This window comes from Carcharhinus amblyrhynchos, chromosome 8, assembly GCF_965287045.1.
Source record: "Carcharhinus amblyrhynchos chromosome 8, sCarAmb.v2.hapA, whole genome shotgun sequence".
In the NCBI taxonomy this organism is placed as follows: domain Eukaryota; kingdom Metazoa; phylum Chordata; class Chondrichthyes; order Carcharhiniformes; family Carcharhinidae; genus Carcharhinus; species Carcharhinus amblyrhynchos.
Window position 1 is genome coordinate 113424793 of NC_137331.1, and position 17957 is coordinate 113442749.

The following is a 17957-nucleotide window of genomic DNA, read 5'->3' on the forward strand; positions in this document are numbered from 1 at the left end:
TTGAAGGATGACTTTTCACAGCTCTGGATCTTGAAAGGCCCTTTGAACTGCACCAACTCATCATGGGTGTCAGTAGTGTGCTTGGGTGACAGCAGCAAGGGCACTGACAAAATAGCCATGGTGAAAAAGTCAATACTGGTATCCTGAGAGAGGATAGCAGATTCATGTGCCACAGCAACAATGCTACTCTCCCAGGTGACACCTCAGTATACCCAACAACATGTTTGAGAGCAGATTGTTAGACTGCTGTGACACCTTCGAGTTTCTTTGAGAAATGGTATCTGCAGCCACAATGGCAGCCGTTTGAACCTGCATGGTAACAGGCTACAATTTCATGGCAACAAATGCGATTGTATGACTTCAGTTTGAGAATCCATTGCAGCACTCGTGCTTCGGGTGGATTTTGATTTTAAACTGCAATAGGAACAGAAGCATTAGCCATGAGAATTTACATTCCATGGTTAAGTGCATAAATGGAGTTAGCCATCACTTTCATTATAGAAATTATGGGTTCCAAGACCAGCACAAAGTAGTGTGTATGGAAGGTGCTGAACTTCCCATGTTCTTTGACGATGACTGCAGACTTTCTGTAGGCTGAGCACTTAAGGTTTCTCTGTGCATGCCCTTCATCTTTTTCTATGTTACCATTGAAGTCTTCCTATGATTCCTCTGCAGCAAAACTCATGTGTGACCTCACCCTCTGGCAAGCTGGCCCTCCCACTCTCCTTTCCCATTCTCTGGCTGCAGGCCATGCATGCCTTGTGTCTCACCATGTGAAGATCCACCCATAAAGTGCATGCATAAGTGTCTGAGCTAAGTGCGGGAGTGAGGAAGAGTGTTCCTTCATCATTGGTTTCTTTTCCTCTTCCATATCTTTTGCTCCTTTACCTGTGGTTAGGTTACAACTCTTGGGTTTCTGAAAATATAAAGGCAGATATGTAAGATTGTTGTGAGGAGAAGTGGTGAAACCAAGAGGTGCTTACACTATCAGAAGGGAATGTAGGATGAGCAGGAAGTGCAATATGAGAAAGAGGATTAGGTACGAGCACACGGATCTTTGATCCGTCCAGTCCTTCAGCTGATGACAGCATCAATCACAGCTGCTCCAGTTGTAGCATGCTTTGTCTCTTCCATCAGGATGAAGCTATTCCCTGAATTTTAGATGCTGCTGCATCTTGTGTACCAACTTGCCCTGCAAGACTGAGGGAAGTATGTCAGTGTGTAGGTGCAATGTGTTTGGGTGAGGATCCTGCAATTGTTGAATAGCTGAAACACTGTTCAACAGCATGCAAACTGTGAGCGTGGATATGACACTGGAGCAACATTACACGTCTGAGGGTGTGAAAGAAGTAAAAAAAAAGAAAAACAGTTGATGGATTGTCAGTTGGTGAGTGAAGGGTGGTGTGATGCTCGTGCTCATTTGTAAGGATATGGCATTTGAAAATGATTTTACTGACCTTGAACACTCACTGATCATTGAACTTGCAGCACTGCATCCAGTTCCTTGAGCTACACTACTGTAATTGAACACAATGCCTATCTGCTCCCATTGTCTTCCTGATCTTCTTTAAATACCTCTCCGGGCTGGATTTTATGGTGAGGGCATACTGCTTACTCCCCAGAAGGAAAGGCAGTTCCAAACTGAGCAAATTTTAAAAAAAGTTCCCGCAGCAATAACACTCTCTGGGTAGCCTAAACAAGCAAAGGGTCAGACTTCCACCCGTCGGAGGGAAAAAGGCCTACCTTCAAGAGTTGCCCACTAATCTGATTGACCAGCACCTCTAGTAGTCCAAACAATGCCAGAACTCAGTAGTGGGCACTGTTTTAACTGCAAGGAGACTGATGCAGAAGATTTACATCAGACCTAGGTAAGGTTTTTAGAGCAGTGAGAGAGTGGGCACTCCAGGGAAAGTGAATAAGGAGGAGTAAGGGGGTAGGTTTTGAAGGCGAGGAGGTGGCGGGAGTAACGTTTTGGGGATTGACCACTGATGCTCACAGGCATCCCCTGAATGATATGACCCCTCTTCCCTTCTGCCATTTCACAAAACTTGTTTAAAAAATGGCCTCTCCACTGTTTCCCACCTGCCACTGCATTGAGGGCCTTAGGAAAGCTTATTGAGGGCCTTTAATGGGCAATAATTGGCCACTTAAGGCCTTAATAGCCTTAAAGGTGGACCAGCTATTGGGCACCCTACCCATCACTTCACACAGGGATCAGTTGGGGATGGGCAGGAAAGTGTGAACTGTTTCTGCCCAGCTCCTGCACAAATATCTCTAATGCTGTGTCAGATAAATTTAGAACACATCCTCTAGCCTCTTGCATCATTTTTCAGTTTATGTTCTACTCAGGCATTTCCACAACCAGCTCTACCACTTGACCTAGTCAAAATTAACCTCCCTTTAATAGGTGCGGACTGGTTTTAAATTGTGCAGAACTACCTTTGCTTGATGTGATGCTAACTTTTTCATGACTTCATGATACCCTCTCAGGCATGTAAACATAGAAACTAGAAGCAGGAGTAGGCCTTTCAACCTTTTGAGCCTGCTACAAACATGGTGATCAGCAGGCAGCATGAACTTCAGGATGGCCTGCATCAGAAGTAACAAGTGCAGGTTAATTTTGCATCACAATTGCAAGTATCCAATTAATAAATCTTAAACATAAAGTCAGTTTGAGTAATAGTGACCATGATATGATCTTTGATTATTATATTAAAAAATCTGGTTCATTATTGCCCTTTAGGAAAGAAGTCTGACATCTCTACAGTCACAACCACAGCAATACGGTTGACGTCTAACTTCCCTTTGAAATAGAATCCATAGGAGGAGGCTATGTGGCCCACAGAGTCTGCAATAAACCTCCAAGAGAGCATCTTATTCAGGCCCACTTTTCGCCTTATCCCCAAAACCCCACAAATCTCATTGTCTACTCATCTTGGGACATTAAGGGGCAATTTAGCATTGCCAATTCATCTAAGCTGCACATTTTTGGATTGTGGAAGGAAGCTGCAGCACCCGGAGGAAACTCACGCAGACACAGGAAATATGTGCAAACTCCACTTAGACAATCACTCAAAGCCGGAATCGAACCCAGGTTCCTGACACTGCGATGCTGCAGTGTTAAACTTGGTGACATCATAGTGATCATGTCATCAAATAGTCCAGTAAGCCACTCAGTTCAAGGGAAATTAGGGAAGGGGAACATACACTGCTCTAGTTGCTATGCTCATATCCTATGAAAGAATAAAAATGTGTACCCACTTTCAGGTCTTATACAATTTTGCTGTGACTAAATCAGATGATGAAGACTTATATGTAGTGTAGTGCAAAAAGAAGTCTGCTGCATTATGATATACAGGATAAGTACTGGCTCTTTCATGCCAAATTTATGACATTGTAAGATAACTATGCAACAAAAAATATAATCATTCAAGCATTACCCACCCTTATAACTGGCTCCTGAAGCCAGAGACGTATGAGTGTTGCCAGAGTGTAGTACAGTAGTAACAACATGATAGGATTAACATGCTGGGGCCAAGACATATTGGGATTGGCTATAATCTTCCAAGTAGTTGTGCAGTTTGTTTGGATCACTGGTGAAACACCAAACAATCTGTTAAAAGAGAGAGAAAGAAAGATAATGAACTTATTACTAAGGTCAAAGCTCCAATAATGCTATACAAGTTACACATTTTTTTTTGTTGATTATGCAGGGAAAAAATGAAATAAGAATGGTCAGGAACAAGAAACTTAAATGGCAAAAATATTGGATGGAATTTTGTCACTTTTTGACTAATTGTCAACTCAGGTGACAAAAGTGGGGTGTAACCCGCCAATTGCACTGAGTCTTTTCCCACCTTATTTTTATGGAAAATGGGAGAGGATTTAATGAAAGTTGCATGTGCATGTGCAGCAGGTGGTCAGGAAGGCGAATGGGATGCTGGCCTTCACAGCGAGGGGGATTGAATATAAAAGTAGGGAGGTCTTGCTGCAGCTGTATAGGGCATTGGTGAGGCCGCAACTGGAGTACTGTGTGCATATTTCTTATGTTCTTATGTTCTGACCCCTTTTTTGGTGGGTGGGAATGGCAGAGGGTGAGGAAAATCAAGCAGGAGGCCCAAAACAGCTTTTACACCAGTGTGATTTCCTGAGACGATTGTCACCATCCTCCGCCAGTGATGTATCAGGGTTCCTAGCATGCATTGACAGGAAACTCATTCGGATATATTTAAATATAATTAATGGGTCTCTTCACTGTAATATACACCCAGTCGAAAAAGTCCTCCCCACCCCACCTCCATGCCAGCTGAGTCTCAGAAACAGGTTTTTATAAGTGGAAAACTGACAAGCAGAAAACATTGGGGGTGTACAGGTGAGTAGAGTCCCCAGACAGCAGTGCCAGGGGACACTGCCCAGGAGATCTGTGGGAATGTTTTTGGGGTTAGTCATCTGGAGCAGTCACAGGAAGAGATGATTCAGATGGGCAGGACACTCCCAGAGTCACCTGGATGGTCCGGGGTGTGCACTGGCTGGCCCTCTGCCTTATGGGTACTAAAGGGCCTCTAGCTTCCTCCTTTAGATAGAGGGGAAGCTCTGTCATCCTCTGGCATTGATACTGATGGGTCCTAGCAAGTGTCTGCACCATGGAGTACATGTCATCAGGCAGTACAGAACAAAAGTCTTGGACCAAGGTCTTCATGGTGGCCAAGACCCTAGCTATGTTGACACCATTGGAAAGGGAGGGGAGAGGGTTGTGTTCCATGTCCATTCAAAGCCCATCCCACCACCATGATGTTGTGGGGCCTGCTTCCTTGATTTTTGTTTTGTCTAATTGTTTAAAAGTGTAGCAGAAAAAACTGTCAGGCTACAATCCATTTTTCCCGTCTAAATTGACATTTAGGTAAACAAGGAGAACATTCTGCCTATAGACAAGAAAAATTAAGGGAGCGCCAATGTAAAAAAAGTAAAAAATAGAATAAAGGAATACTCACCCCATCACCACAGAACAACCCCTCCCCCACATCATGGAATTCACCTCCTAAACTAGAAATGGACGTCACCTACCCTCCAATGGTTCAACATAGCTATGGTCTTGGCCACCATGGAGACCTTGGTCCAAGACTTTTGTTCTGTACTGCCTGAGGACACATACTCCATGGTGCAGGCACTTGCTAGGATCCATCAGTACCAATGCCAGAAAATGACAGAGCTTCCCTTCTACCTAAAGGAGGAAGCCAGAGGCCTTTTAGTACCCATAAGGCAAAGGACCGGCCAGTGCACACCCCGGATCACCCACGTGACTCTGGGAGTATCCTGTCCATCTGAATCATCTCTTCCTGTGACTACTCCAGTTCCATTGGCCAAAGGAGATGGCACTGCCACACAGCAGGATCCCAAAAGTATTGAGAACAAGTGAGCTACCATCAGCCAGATCGGAGACGGATATTCATGGGAGCTTATGAGGATCTATCCACTGCATGTTGTCGTCATCCTCCTGTAAAGTAGAGACTGTGGACAACAACTGCGTCCCCATGACCAGTGCAGGATGCATGAATCAATCGCTAAATGTAACACCCTCTGCAGATTGCACTGCAAGGCTCCACCACACTGGTCCAGGCACTAGAACCTCATCCTCCGCAGTCCTAATGGGCTGCTCTAACGAATTGTGAATTGCAGCATGAGCCTTATTTTACCCTCCAGCTGTTGGTAGTCGAGAGGATGCCTGCTAAGGTCATCACAAATAACAGTGCATAGCAGACAGCAGACTGCCTCTGCCTCTGGTGTGGATGTTGGGAATTCATCAATCATCGTGGCAGAGTTAAAAAAGTTAAGAAGCTCTAGTTACACAGCATGGTCATCTTAAGCACTTTACATAGCATTTACATCTAAATAAACAATCACTAATTGCACTCTTTCTATAGCTCCTTGATCGATGAGCAGTGTTCATGTAGTACCGACCTAAAAACTGGATTCCTGCAGTGCTCAATGCAGGGCTTCCTCCATGTGTTTTGTGCAATGTTTCCAACACATTGGTGGTGTCTCTTCACAATGACAAAACACATCAGTCATACCCATTTCTCGTAGGGAATGGCGATGTCTCCTACAATGTACAGGGTTAGTGCATCTCATTCCAGTCATTATCAATGTGTGTTCTCAGCACCTTTGAGCTGTAGCTAGCACCCCCATCACATTTGCTTCAGCCTCTGGTAAGATTGAACCACAAGGGTACAGCTCACATGGGATGACGTTAAATCAGGAGAGGTGCAACTTCCCCCCACATTGCCATGATATGACCCATGTCATTGAGAGCAAGCTAACTGCTATCAGCCAGATAGGGGTCAGACATTCACAGAAGCTCTCTGGGGATCTATGCACTGTCCCTACTGCAAATTGTCATTATCCTCCTGCAATGTCAGGACCATGTTCAATTGCTGCATCCCTATGATTGATGCTTCATCCCAAATACTTAAGGAAGTGGCCCTGGAAAAAGTAGATCCATTGGTGGTTATTTTCCAAAATTCTTTGGACTCTGGACTGATTACATAGAAGCATAGGAAATAGGTGCAGGAGTAGACCATTCAGCCATTGTGCCTGCATCACCGTTCAATATGATCATAGCTGATCTTGCACTTTCAGTATCCCACTCCCACTTTCTCTCCATACCCCTTGATCCCTTTAGCTGCAAGGGTCACATCCAGCTCCATCTTGAATATATCTAATGAACTAACCCCAACAGTTTTCTGTGGTAGAGAATTCCACAGGTTCACAACACTCCGAGCGAAGTTCTTCCTCATCTCAGCCCTGAATGGCTTATCCCTTATTTTAGACTGTGACCCCAAGTTCTGGACTTCCCCAACATCGGAAACATTTTCCCCACATCTAGTCTGTTCAGTCCGATCATAATTATATATGTTTCTAAGAGAACCCCTCTCATTCTTCTAAATTCCAGTGAGTACAAGCCCAGTCTCCCTTCATATGTCAGTCCTGCCATTCAGGGAATCAGTTTGGTGAACCTTCGCTGGACTCCCTCAAAGCAAGCTGAATCTTCGCTGGATTCCCCCAATAGTATACCCTACAGATTGGAGAGTAGCTAACGTAAGCCTACCATTTAAAAAGGGAGATAGAGGGAAAACAGGGAACAATAGACTAGTCAGCCTAGCATCAGTACCAGGGAAGTTGATAGAGTCCATTATAGAATACACAGAATATAGAACATTACAGCTCAGTACAGGCCTTTCGGCCCTCAATGTTGTGCCGAGCTATGTCTAATCTCAAGATCAAGCTATCCCACTTCCTATAATTGTGGTGTGCTCCATGTGCCGATCCAATAACCGTTTGAAAGTTTCTGAAGTGTCTGACTCCACTATCACAGCAGGCAGTCTATTCCACACCCCAACTACTCTCTGAGTGAAGAATTACCTTGGACATCCCTCCTATATCTCCCACCATGAACCTTACAGTTATGCCCCCTGGTAACAGCTACATCCACCCAAGGAAATGGTCTCTACACGCCCACTCTATCAATCCCCCTCATCATCTTATAAAACTCTATTAAGTTGCCTCTCATCTTCCTCCGCTCCAAAGAGAAAAGCCCCAGCTCCCTCAACCTTTCCTCATAAGACCTACCCTCCAAACCAGGCAGCACCCTGGTAAATCTCATCTGCACTTTCTCCAATGCTTCCACATCCTTCTTACAGTGAGGTGACCAGAAGTGAACATGATATTCCAAATGCGGTCTCACCAGCGTCTGGTATAGTTACAGCATAACCTCACGGCTGTTAAACTCAGACCCCCTGTTAATAAACGCTAACACTAATAACACTAATAACACTAATAAACGCTAGCCTTCTTCATGGCTCTACCCACCTGAGTGGCAACCTTCAGAGATCTGTGGATATGAACCCCAAGATCTCTCTGTTCCTCCACATTCCTGCTGTTGACCCTGTAATCTGCATTCAAGTTTGCCCTACCAAAATGAATCACCTCACACTCATCAGGGTTAAACTCCACCTGCCACTTTTCGGCCCAGCTCTGCATCCTATCAATGTCTCTTTGCAGCCTGCAAGAGCTCTCTATCTCATCCACTACTCCACCAATCTTGGTGTCATCAGCAAATTTAATAACCCACCCTTCAGCCCCTTTTTCCCAAGTCATTGATAAAAATCACAAATAGCAGATGACCCAGCACTGATCCCTGTGGTACACTGCTAGTAACTGGCCTCCAGTCTGAAAATTTTCCTTCCACCACCACCTCTGTCTTCTATGATACAGCCAGTTACTTATCCAATCGGCCAAATTTCCTTCCATCCCCCACATCCTTATCTTCTTCATGAGCAGACCATGGGGAACCTTATCAAATGCCTTACTAAAATCCACGTATACGACATCAACTGCTTTACCTTTGTCCACACCGTTACTTCCTCAAAGAATTCAATCAAATTTGTGAGGCAGGACTTACCCCTCACAAAACTGTGCTGACTATCTCAGATTAAACTGCATCTTTCCAAATGGTCATAAATCCTATCTCTCAGGATCCTTTCCATTAACTTACCGACCACCGAAGGAAGACTAACTGGCCTATAATTACCAAGATCATTCCTATTTCCTTATTTGAAGAGAGGAACAACATTTGCCACTCTCCAGTTCTCTGGCACTATCCCCGTGGACAGTGCAGACCCAAAGATCAAGGCTAAAGGCTCTGAAATCTCATACCTTGCCTCCCAAAGTATCTTGGGATGAATCCCATCTGGCCCAGGGTACTTATCCACCCTCAGGTTTTTCAAAATTGCTAACACATCTTCCCTCAGAACATCTACCTCCTCCACCCTATCAGCCTGTATCACGTACTCATCCTCAAAAACATGGCCCCTCTCCTTAGTGAACACTGAAGAAAAGTATTCATTCAACACCTCACCTATCTCTTTTGACTCCATGCACGAGTTCCCACCACTACCCTTGACTGGCCCTAACCTCACCCTGGTCATTCTTTTATTTCTCACATAAGACTAAAAAGCCGTGGGGTTTTCTTTTGTCTGACCCACCAACAACTTCTCATGCCCCCTCCTAGCTCTCCTAAGTCCATTTTTTTAACTCATTCCTAGCTACCTTGTAACACACAAGCAACCCAACTGAACCTTGTTTTTTTAATCCTTAAATATGCTTCCTTTTTCCTCTTAACAAGACATTCAACCTCCTGTGTTATCAAGGATTTCATAACACAGCATTTGGAAAGCAATGGTATAATCAGACTAAGTCAGCATGGATTTAGAGTTGGCATAAATTGATCTTTTTCTGACTGGCAGGCACTGATGAGTGAGGTTCCACAGGGATCTATGTTAGGACTCCAACTGTTCAAGTTATATATTAATATTTGGAACACAGAACTGAATTTATTATCTCCAAATTTGCAGATGATACAAAAGTTGTGTGGGAGGATGAGCTGTGATGAGGATGCAGAGATGCTTCAGTGTGATTTGGACAGGCTGAGTGTATGGGCATATGCATGGCACATGCAGTATAATGTCAATAAATGTGAGGTTTTCCACTTTGGTAACAATAGTAAGAAGGCAAATTATTACTTGAATGGATGTAAATTGAGAGAGGTGGGTACTCAACAAGATGTTGGTGTCCTTGTTCATTACAACAAAGAACAAAGAAAATTACAGCACAGGAACTGGTCCTTCAGCCCTCCAAGCCTGCACCAACCATGCTGCCCAACTTAACTAAAACCCCCTACCCTTCCAGGGACCATATCCCTCCATTCCCATCCTATTCATGATTTTGTCAAGACACCCCTTAAAAGTCACTATTGTATCTGCTTCCGCTGTCTCCCCAGGCAGTGAGTTCCAGGCACCCACCACCCTCTATGTAGCAAACCTGCCTCGTACATCTCCATTAAACATTGCCCCTCACACCTTGACCCTATGCCCTCTAGTAACTGACTCTTCCACCCCGGAAAAAGCTTTTGACTATCCACTCTGTCCGTGTCTCTCATAATCTTGTAGGCTTCTATCAGGTCACCCATCAACCTCCGTCGTTCCGGTGAGAACAAACCAAGTTTCTCCAATCTCTTCTCATAGCTAATGCAATTAGTTGAAAGTAAGTGTGCAGGTACAGCAGCCAGTAAAGAAGGCAAATGGTGTGTTGGCCTTCATAGTGAGAGGATTTGAGTATAGAAACAGGGATGTTGTACTGCAATTGTATGGGGAGTTGGTGAGGCCACACTTGAAGTATTGTGTGCAGTTTTGGTGCCCTTACCTGAGGAAAGATGTCCTTGCTATAGAGGGAGTACAGCAAAGGTTTACTAGGCTGACTCCTGGGATGGCAGGTTTGTCATATGAGGACAGACCAAGTCGGTTGGGATTATAATCACTGGAGTTTAGAAGAACGAGAGGGGATCTCATAGAAACTTACAAAATTCTAACAGGATTAGACAGAGTAAATTCAGAAAGAATGTTCCCGATGGTGCAGGAGTCCAGAACTAGGGGTCATAGTTTGAGGATAACGAGCAAACCTTTTAGAACTGAGGTGAGGAGAAATTTCTTCACTCAGAGGGTGGTGAATGTGTGAAATTCACTACCACAGAAAGTAATTGAGGCCAAAATATATCTGATTTGAAGAAGAAATTTGATATAGCCATGGGGCTAAAGGGATCAAGGGATATGGGGGAGTGGGGTGATCAGGATATTGAATTTCATGACCAGTCACGATCATAATGAGTAGTGGAGCCAGGATTGAAGGGCCAGATGACCTACTTCTGCTTCTAGTTTCTACGTTTCCCATTCATGAATGTACAGGGCTGTCCAGGAGGAGCCATAAAGAAAACGTGTGTATAATCAATAGCTCCCTATACCATGGAACATCTGCAGTCATCGTGAACCCTCTGGCTTTATCCAGCTAACGCTGCTCATCCAGCTTGAAGAGATATAATTCCCTTGCCCTTTGAAATATCGCATCAGAGAAGACCTTGAGGTAGTAAGCTGCAGCAGGCTGCATTCTGTCAGTGAGATCACCACATGCTGCCTGAAAGGGGCCTGTCGGGAAGAAGTTGAGTGCAACAATAACAGCTCCAGGGACCTGAGTTTGATTCCCGGCTTGGGTCACTATCTATGTGGAGTTTGCATATTCCACTCGTGTCTGTGTGGGTTTCCTCCGGGTGCTTCGGTTTCCTCCCACAGTCCAAACATTTGCGGGTTAGGTTGATTGACCATGCTAAAAATTGCCCCTTAGTGTCCTGAGACGCATAGGTTAGAGGGATTAGTAGGTAAATGGGTAGGACCTGCGTGGGATTGTGTTCGGTGCAGACTCGATGGGCCAGATGGCCTCTTTCTGCACTGTAGGATTTCTATGATTCTATGAATAACCTTGCATCATGGACAATGACTAAGTAATCAGCAGACAGATAAAAGACCTCTAATTAATACAGATCTTAAATAGAAACTCTGCTTCTTAAATGAAACAGTTATAGAACTAACATAAGTTATTGGAGATAGATGAGAAATGTGGAACTCAGCATATATAGATGTCATGGTCTTATTGAATGGTGGAGCAGACTTGAGAGGCCAATTGGCCTAATTCTGCTCCTATTTCGTATGCTCCCATGTAAGTCTGAACTGCTAAAATGAGACTCAGGATTAATACATTGTTTGGGGTGGAGAACGCTCCCAATCAGCCTTACGTCTCCCTTATCAAAACCCCTTCTGAATTGTAAGAACCTCTACTGGTTCAGTCCCCAGCTTTCTCTTTTTCAGAGAAAAGAGCCAAGGTTGTTCAATTATAATCTTATAACCTCTGCTAGTTAGATCATCTCTGTTTTGGTATCATTCTCAGAAAGAATTTTACACCTTCTTCAGTTCTCAAATATTTATTCTTATTACCTGCAGTGCTGTTTAGACATTTAGCTCTTCAGGGTATTAATAAGGGTGTTAATAAACTTAAATTTATGTAGCACATTTAACGTGATAAAACATCCTAATGCACTACAAATTCTGATAAATCTTCCCAAGGCCTTGATACCCTCCCTGTAGTGTGGTGCCCATAATTGGCACTCCAGTTGAGGCCTGATTCATGTTTTGAATTTGATTTGATTAATTATTTTCACATGTATTAGGATATAGTGAAAAGTACATAGGGAAAAGGAATGGAGAGGGTACAGAATATAGTATTACAGTCATAGCTAAGGTGAAGAAAAATATCAACTTAATATAAGGTAGTTCCATTCAAAAGTCTGATGGCAGCAGGGAAGAAGCTGTTCTTGAGTCAGTTGATATGTGATCTCAGATTTTGGTATCTTTTTCCTGGTGGAAGAAGATGGAAGACAGAATGTCCAGGGTGTTTGTGCTCCTTGATCATGCTAGCTGCTTTTCTGAGGCAGTGGTTTGCTTTTGTACTTTTTCTGTTTATAAAGCCATATACATTTTTAACAATTGGTGAATTTGTCGTGCAATGTTAAAATACTTTTATATGCATCCCCATGTAGCCCTGTTCCTGCACTGCACTTAAAATCATACAATTTAGTTTATATTGGCTCTCCTCAGTCAATATGGATTCTTCCTCCCAATATGCATCAATTCAAACTGATCTGTATTAAATAACATTTGTTATGTATGGTCTATTACACCAATCTATCTATGCCCTCCTCATTGTTCACAAAATTTTTATACTTTGTGCTATCTGTAAACTTTGACTCCTATATCCCAAGTTCAGATCATTAACGTATATTTAAAACAATCATTGTCCTAATACCTACCTTTATACTTCCTTTCATCTAAAAACAACATTCATCACTAAATGCTGACATTGGTGAGACCACATTTGAAATATTGTGTTCACTTCTGGTCACCTCACTATAAGAAGGATGTGGAAGCACTGGAGAGAGTGCAGAGGAGATTTACCAGGATGCTGCCTGGTTTGGAGGGTAGGTCTTATGAGGAAAGGTTGAGGGAGCTGGGGCTTTTCTCTTTGGAGCAGAGGAGGATGAGAGGCGACTTAATAGAGGTTTATAAGATGATGAGAAGGATTAATAGAGTGGACGTGCAGAGACTATTTCCTCAGGTGGATGTAGCTGTCACTAGGGGGCATAACTATAAGGTTCATGGTGGGAGATATAGGAGGGATGTCTCAGGTAGATTCTTTGCTCAGAGAGTGGTTGGGATGTGGAATAGACTGCCTGCTGTGATAATGGAATCGGACACTTTAGGAACTTCCAAGTGGTTATTGGATAGGCGCATGGAGCACATGAGAACGATAGGGAGGGGACAGCTTGATCTTGGGATTAGACATAGCTCGGCACAACATTGAGGGCCAAAGGGCCTGTACTGTGTTGTAATGTTCTATGTTCTAAACCTTTTCTGCGCCTTAACTAAATTTGTTTTAATGCTAAAACTGTTCCTTTAGCTTTCAATTTTGCAAAGAAAGTGACACTACATAGAACACCTAGGGGATTTTCACAGTAACTTCATTGCAGTGTTAATTTTAATAAATAAACTTTAACACCTCTTGAAAGTCTACGCACAACTTCAATAGCACTATCTTGATTCATCTCTAATATTTTCTTGAAAAACTTAATCAAGATAATTAGGCTGAGTTTGCCTTTAACAAATTCATATTGACTGTCATTTATTAACTTAAATTAATTTTGTCTCTGATCAAGAAGTTTCTCCACGCTTTAAAATGTTATAAGACGTGCAATGTTGATTTTATGCTATGGATTGAGAAATCATTATATTAATATCCTTAAAATAAAAATTGCGACCTTACCTTGCATAGAAGTCACCAGGTGGAACAAGTTCTTGCAAGAACTGTAACTGGTAAAGATACAGTCCAATTAAGTGTCCTGCACTGAATATGGCCATTAATACACACAAACAGCTGAATATCAGCGGATCAAACTGTTTACCGCAGGACCACCAAGTACATAATCCCAAAAATACAAAGAAGTATACTCCTGAGGTCAAAGATGGTAGCGTTATACCTGCAGAAAAAAATAAAGCAATTTTATTAATGTCATCTGAGTAAGGGAGCGGGGAAGTAGAGAGTGGGAGATAGTAGTTTCTTAATCTATATTTGCCTAAATTTAATAATAGACACACACTGCACATATAAAGCAGAATGTGAGTTTGGAGCAAAAGGAAATTATTGTTTATGAATGGCACAAAGATTTAATGCACCCTAATTATAATACAAACCTGTTAAACCAAGTAAAATGGTAACAACTACTTTTCCAGTGGTTGCTATAATAATGCCAATAAATTCTTTTAATTTTGATGCATATGTTGCAATTCTGCGAAGAATATTTTGTTTATTTCCCTCTTCTTCCATCTCTTGAACTACGTCAGCTACCTCAAAATCTTCCTCATAAATGAATGCATCAGCCAGCTCAAGCTTTTCTTCATCCTGTAAAAAAAAGCTGCAAGTCTTTAATAATTAAGAAATGTTCTTATGACTCAATATTGTAATTATGTTAGTTAATATGAAACTAAACCATACCAAACAGGATGGTCTAGAATTTAAATTCTAATGTGCGCTGACTTACCTGATCTGAGCAACTGCCATTGCCACAATTGACTTCAGGGACTTCAAATTACTGATATTTTGCTTTGTTAAAAAGTTTGTTCATGCTCTTATCAAGATTTATACATTGAGAATAGCCACCTTAGTGAGGCATCAGAAGTTGCTGGGGATACATGTAATATTCCTCGTCAAGAATCTTAAAAACAACAGGGAAACATAGAACATGGAACACTACAGCACAAACAGGCACTTCGGCCCACAAGTTGCGCCGATCATATCCCTACCTACCAGGCCTATCTATAACCATCAATCCCATTAAATCCCATGTACTCATCCAGAAGTCTCTTAAAAGGGAAGGAATCGAGATGAGGTGACTGAGAGCGAGAAGGTTAGCTCGCAAATACAGAAGGATTGTAGACAGTGTAAGAGGGAGGATAGATAGGTGATTGAGAAGGGGAGCTCCTAGACTGAAGGTCTGAGGTGTGTCTATTTTAACACCAGGAGTGTAGTGAATAAAGTGGATGAGCTTAGAGTGTGGATCGCTGCTTGGGAATGTGATGTGGTAGACATTACCAAGACTTGGATGTCTCAGGGACAGGACTGGGTACTTCAGGTGCCAGGATTCAGATGTTTCAGGAAGGACAGGGAGGGAGGCAAAAGAGGGAGCGGAGTGGCACTGTTGATCAGGGCTAGTGTCACGGCTGTAAAGAAGGTGGATGCCATGGAGGGATTGTCTACGGAGACTCTACAGGTGGAAGTTAGGAACAGCAAGGGGTCGGTAACTTTGCTGGATGTTTTCTACAGGCCGCCCAATAGTGACAGGGATGTTGAGGAGCAGATAGGGAAACAGATCCTGGAGAGTTGTAGTAATAACAAAGTTGTCGTGATGGAAGACTTTAATTTCCTAAACATTGACTGGAATATCCCGAGGGCAAGAGGTTTGGATGGGGAGGAGTTTGTTAGGTGTGTTCAGGAGGGTTTCCTGAAACAGTATGTGGATAAGCCTACAAGAGGAGAGGCTATACTTGATCTGGTGCTGGCTTTTGAACCTGGACAGGTGTTGGATCTCTCGGTGGGAGATCATCTTGGAGATAGTGATCATAATTCTATCTCCTTCACGATAGCATTGGAAAGGGATAGGATCAGGCAGGCTAGGAGAGTCTTTATCTGGAGTAAGGGGAAATATGAAGCCATCAGGCAGGAAATTAGACGAGTAACTTGGAAGGAGGTGTTCTTGGGGAAAAGTACCGAAGGAAGGTGGCGGATTTTCAAGGAATGTTTGTCTGGAGCTCTGCACGACAACGTCCTGATGAGACAGGGAGGTATTGGTAGGTTACGGGAACCGTGGTGCACGATGGTTGTAATGAACCTAGCCAGGAAGAGAAAAAAGGGAAAAGTGGAGAAAAAAACTTTACAAAGGAAACTATTATTTCTGGGAGTTATGCATTTTATTAATTTATAAATTTACAAGACTGTATTATGCTTAAACAATAAAAGAAACTTGACCCAAATCAAATGTTAACTTTCTCAGTTTAAAAAAAAGTATGTTTACTAAACGGGGTTTGTTTATAAATAGTGCCTAAAAGAACTTCATTCACCAAATATTTCTGTCACTAATCCCATTTGCTGCTATGGTTGGGAACTTCCTCAGAGTTGCTCCCACTCATCACAGCAACTTGTTTGCAATAGACTTCCCAGTTTCATAAAAGAACACAGTTTCCATGGACTTCTGTTAAAATTATGGTAGTAGATTGCAAGAGTTTGGGAATCATTTGTCTGTTAAATTTTACTGAAAAAGTAGATATCATAAACAGACCAGCATGATATGCTGGACTTGACTTAAAATGACTCCTGAAGTCACATTCAAAGTACATGTGAAGGAAGGACAAGATTAATCAGTTTCAGCACAGTACTTACTAAAAACAAACAACTATATAATGCTGCCCACAAATAATACACCAGCAATCCAAAAGGTTATGCAATGTATTTGATCAAAATGTAATCATACACATACATATGTAATAGCCTTTAAAACGTGTGCAATCACATCCAGAATGTCACAATTTCTAAAAGGACCTAACAATTTTTTTAAAATTGTAAGACAGAAAAGGGAAGTGTATTATGTCCTCCTGGCACTTTTCTAAGAGATAATTGGATCTAATTGACTCCAGTACGTACAGTAAGAGGTCTCTCAACACCTGGTAAAAGTCCAACAGGTTTAGTTGGTAGCACAAGCTTTCAAAGAACTGTCCCTCCATCAGGTGAGGGACAGTGCTCTGAAAGCTCACGCTACCAAATAAATCTGTTGGACTTTACCGGGTGTTGTGAGATTTTTTACTGTGCCTACCGCAGTCCAACACCGGCATCTTCACATCATAATTCCAGTATGTATTTAAGAGGGATTAGCCTTCATTCAAAGTTTGACTTCTCAAACTCACTTCCATTATCAGTGCTCCACAATCTTCAACTCATTCAAAGTGCTGCAGCTTACAACTCTAGGGGAATTTCACAGTAACTTCATTGCAATGTTAATGTAAGCCTTACTTGTGACTAATAAAGTTTACATATTTTCCTTTCTAACCTACACAAAATTACAATGCTCCACAGCTTTTGCTCTCTCCAAGCTTCATTGGCAGTTTGTGCACCATCAAGTTGACTTCAAAATAATCATCTCCATTTCAAATCCCTCCATGTTCCACTCCATTCTACCTCAGTAATCGCTTGATGCCTATTGCTCCTCTAACACCGAGCTTCATTTTGCCCCCAACACACCATGAGAGGTCAGTCATTCAGTCCCATGAAAACTGTGCTAAATTCCTTCACTGCTTTTAAAAATATCATCAGGAGTCTTCTATTTAACCTTGCCTTTTGTCTTCCTTAACTTCAGCATTTTTTCATTTTGATGTCCATAGTTCCATCCCTCTGTTGTAATTACCTCATTCTGCTTACTTACAACATTTAAAGGGCAATTTCAAGCCCACACTCTCCATCTGCAGGAATGGTGGTGTATGTGCAAAATCAGGAGAGTGTGATTTGTGCCAGCAAGTTTCTGGTTCCAATCTTATTGTCCCCTTGCCAGTGAAGTGGTGTGAAACATGGTGTGGGACCATGGAGAGTTCATTATGTCATTACATAGAAAGATAGAAACACTACAGCACAGTACAAGACCTTCGGCCCACAAAGTTGCGCTGAATATGTCCCTACCTTGCCTTACCATTACCAAGCTCATTCTCTGGGATATCTCCCTTCACCGGATATTCAGCAGGCATTGCCATGACATCATGCTGGTGCCATTTACACAGGTTCATCTGGACATGAACCTGTTTTGGGGATCTCTCTCCCCAGGGTCATAAAGGTAAATATAGCCCCCATGGGAGAGGGACATGGCCAGTCAGCAGCCTGGCAATGCCTCTTGAACAAGTTTGCAGCACCAGCAGCTCCAACCT

The 17957-nt window shown here is 42.6% G+C and overlaps 1 protein-coding gene across 1 annotated transcript in view; it reads right to left on the reverse strand.

Annotated features, from left to right (window-relative positions):
* LOC145346843 (piezo-type mechanosensitive ion channel component 2-like) overlaps nt 1-17957 on the reverse strand; it is an 895380-nt gene that overhangs the window by 370724 nt on the left and 506699 nt on the right. The window contains exons 6-8 of the mRNA XM_080194667.1: nt 14187-14394; nt 13759-13972; nt 3445-3613 (exon numbers count right to left, since the gene is read on the reverse strand). Of these exons, the coding sequence (XP_080050793.1) occupies nt 3445-3613; nt 13759-13972; nt 14187-14394 (591 nt within the window). The remainder of the gene's footprint in view (nt 1-3444; nt 3614-13758; nt 13973-14186; nt 14395-17957) is intronic.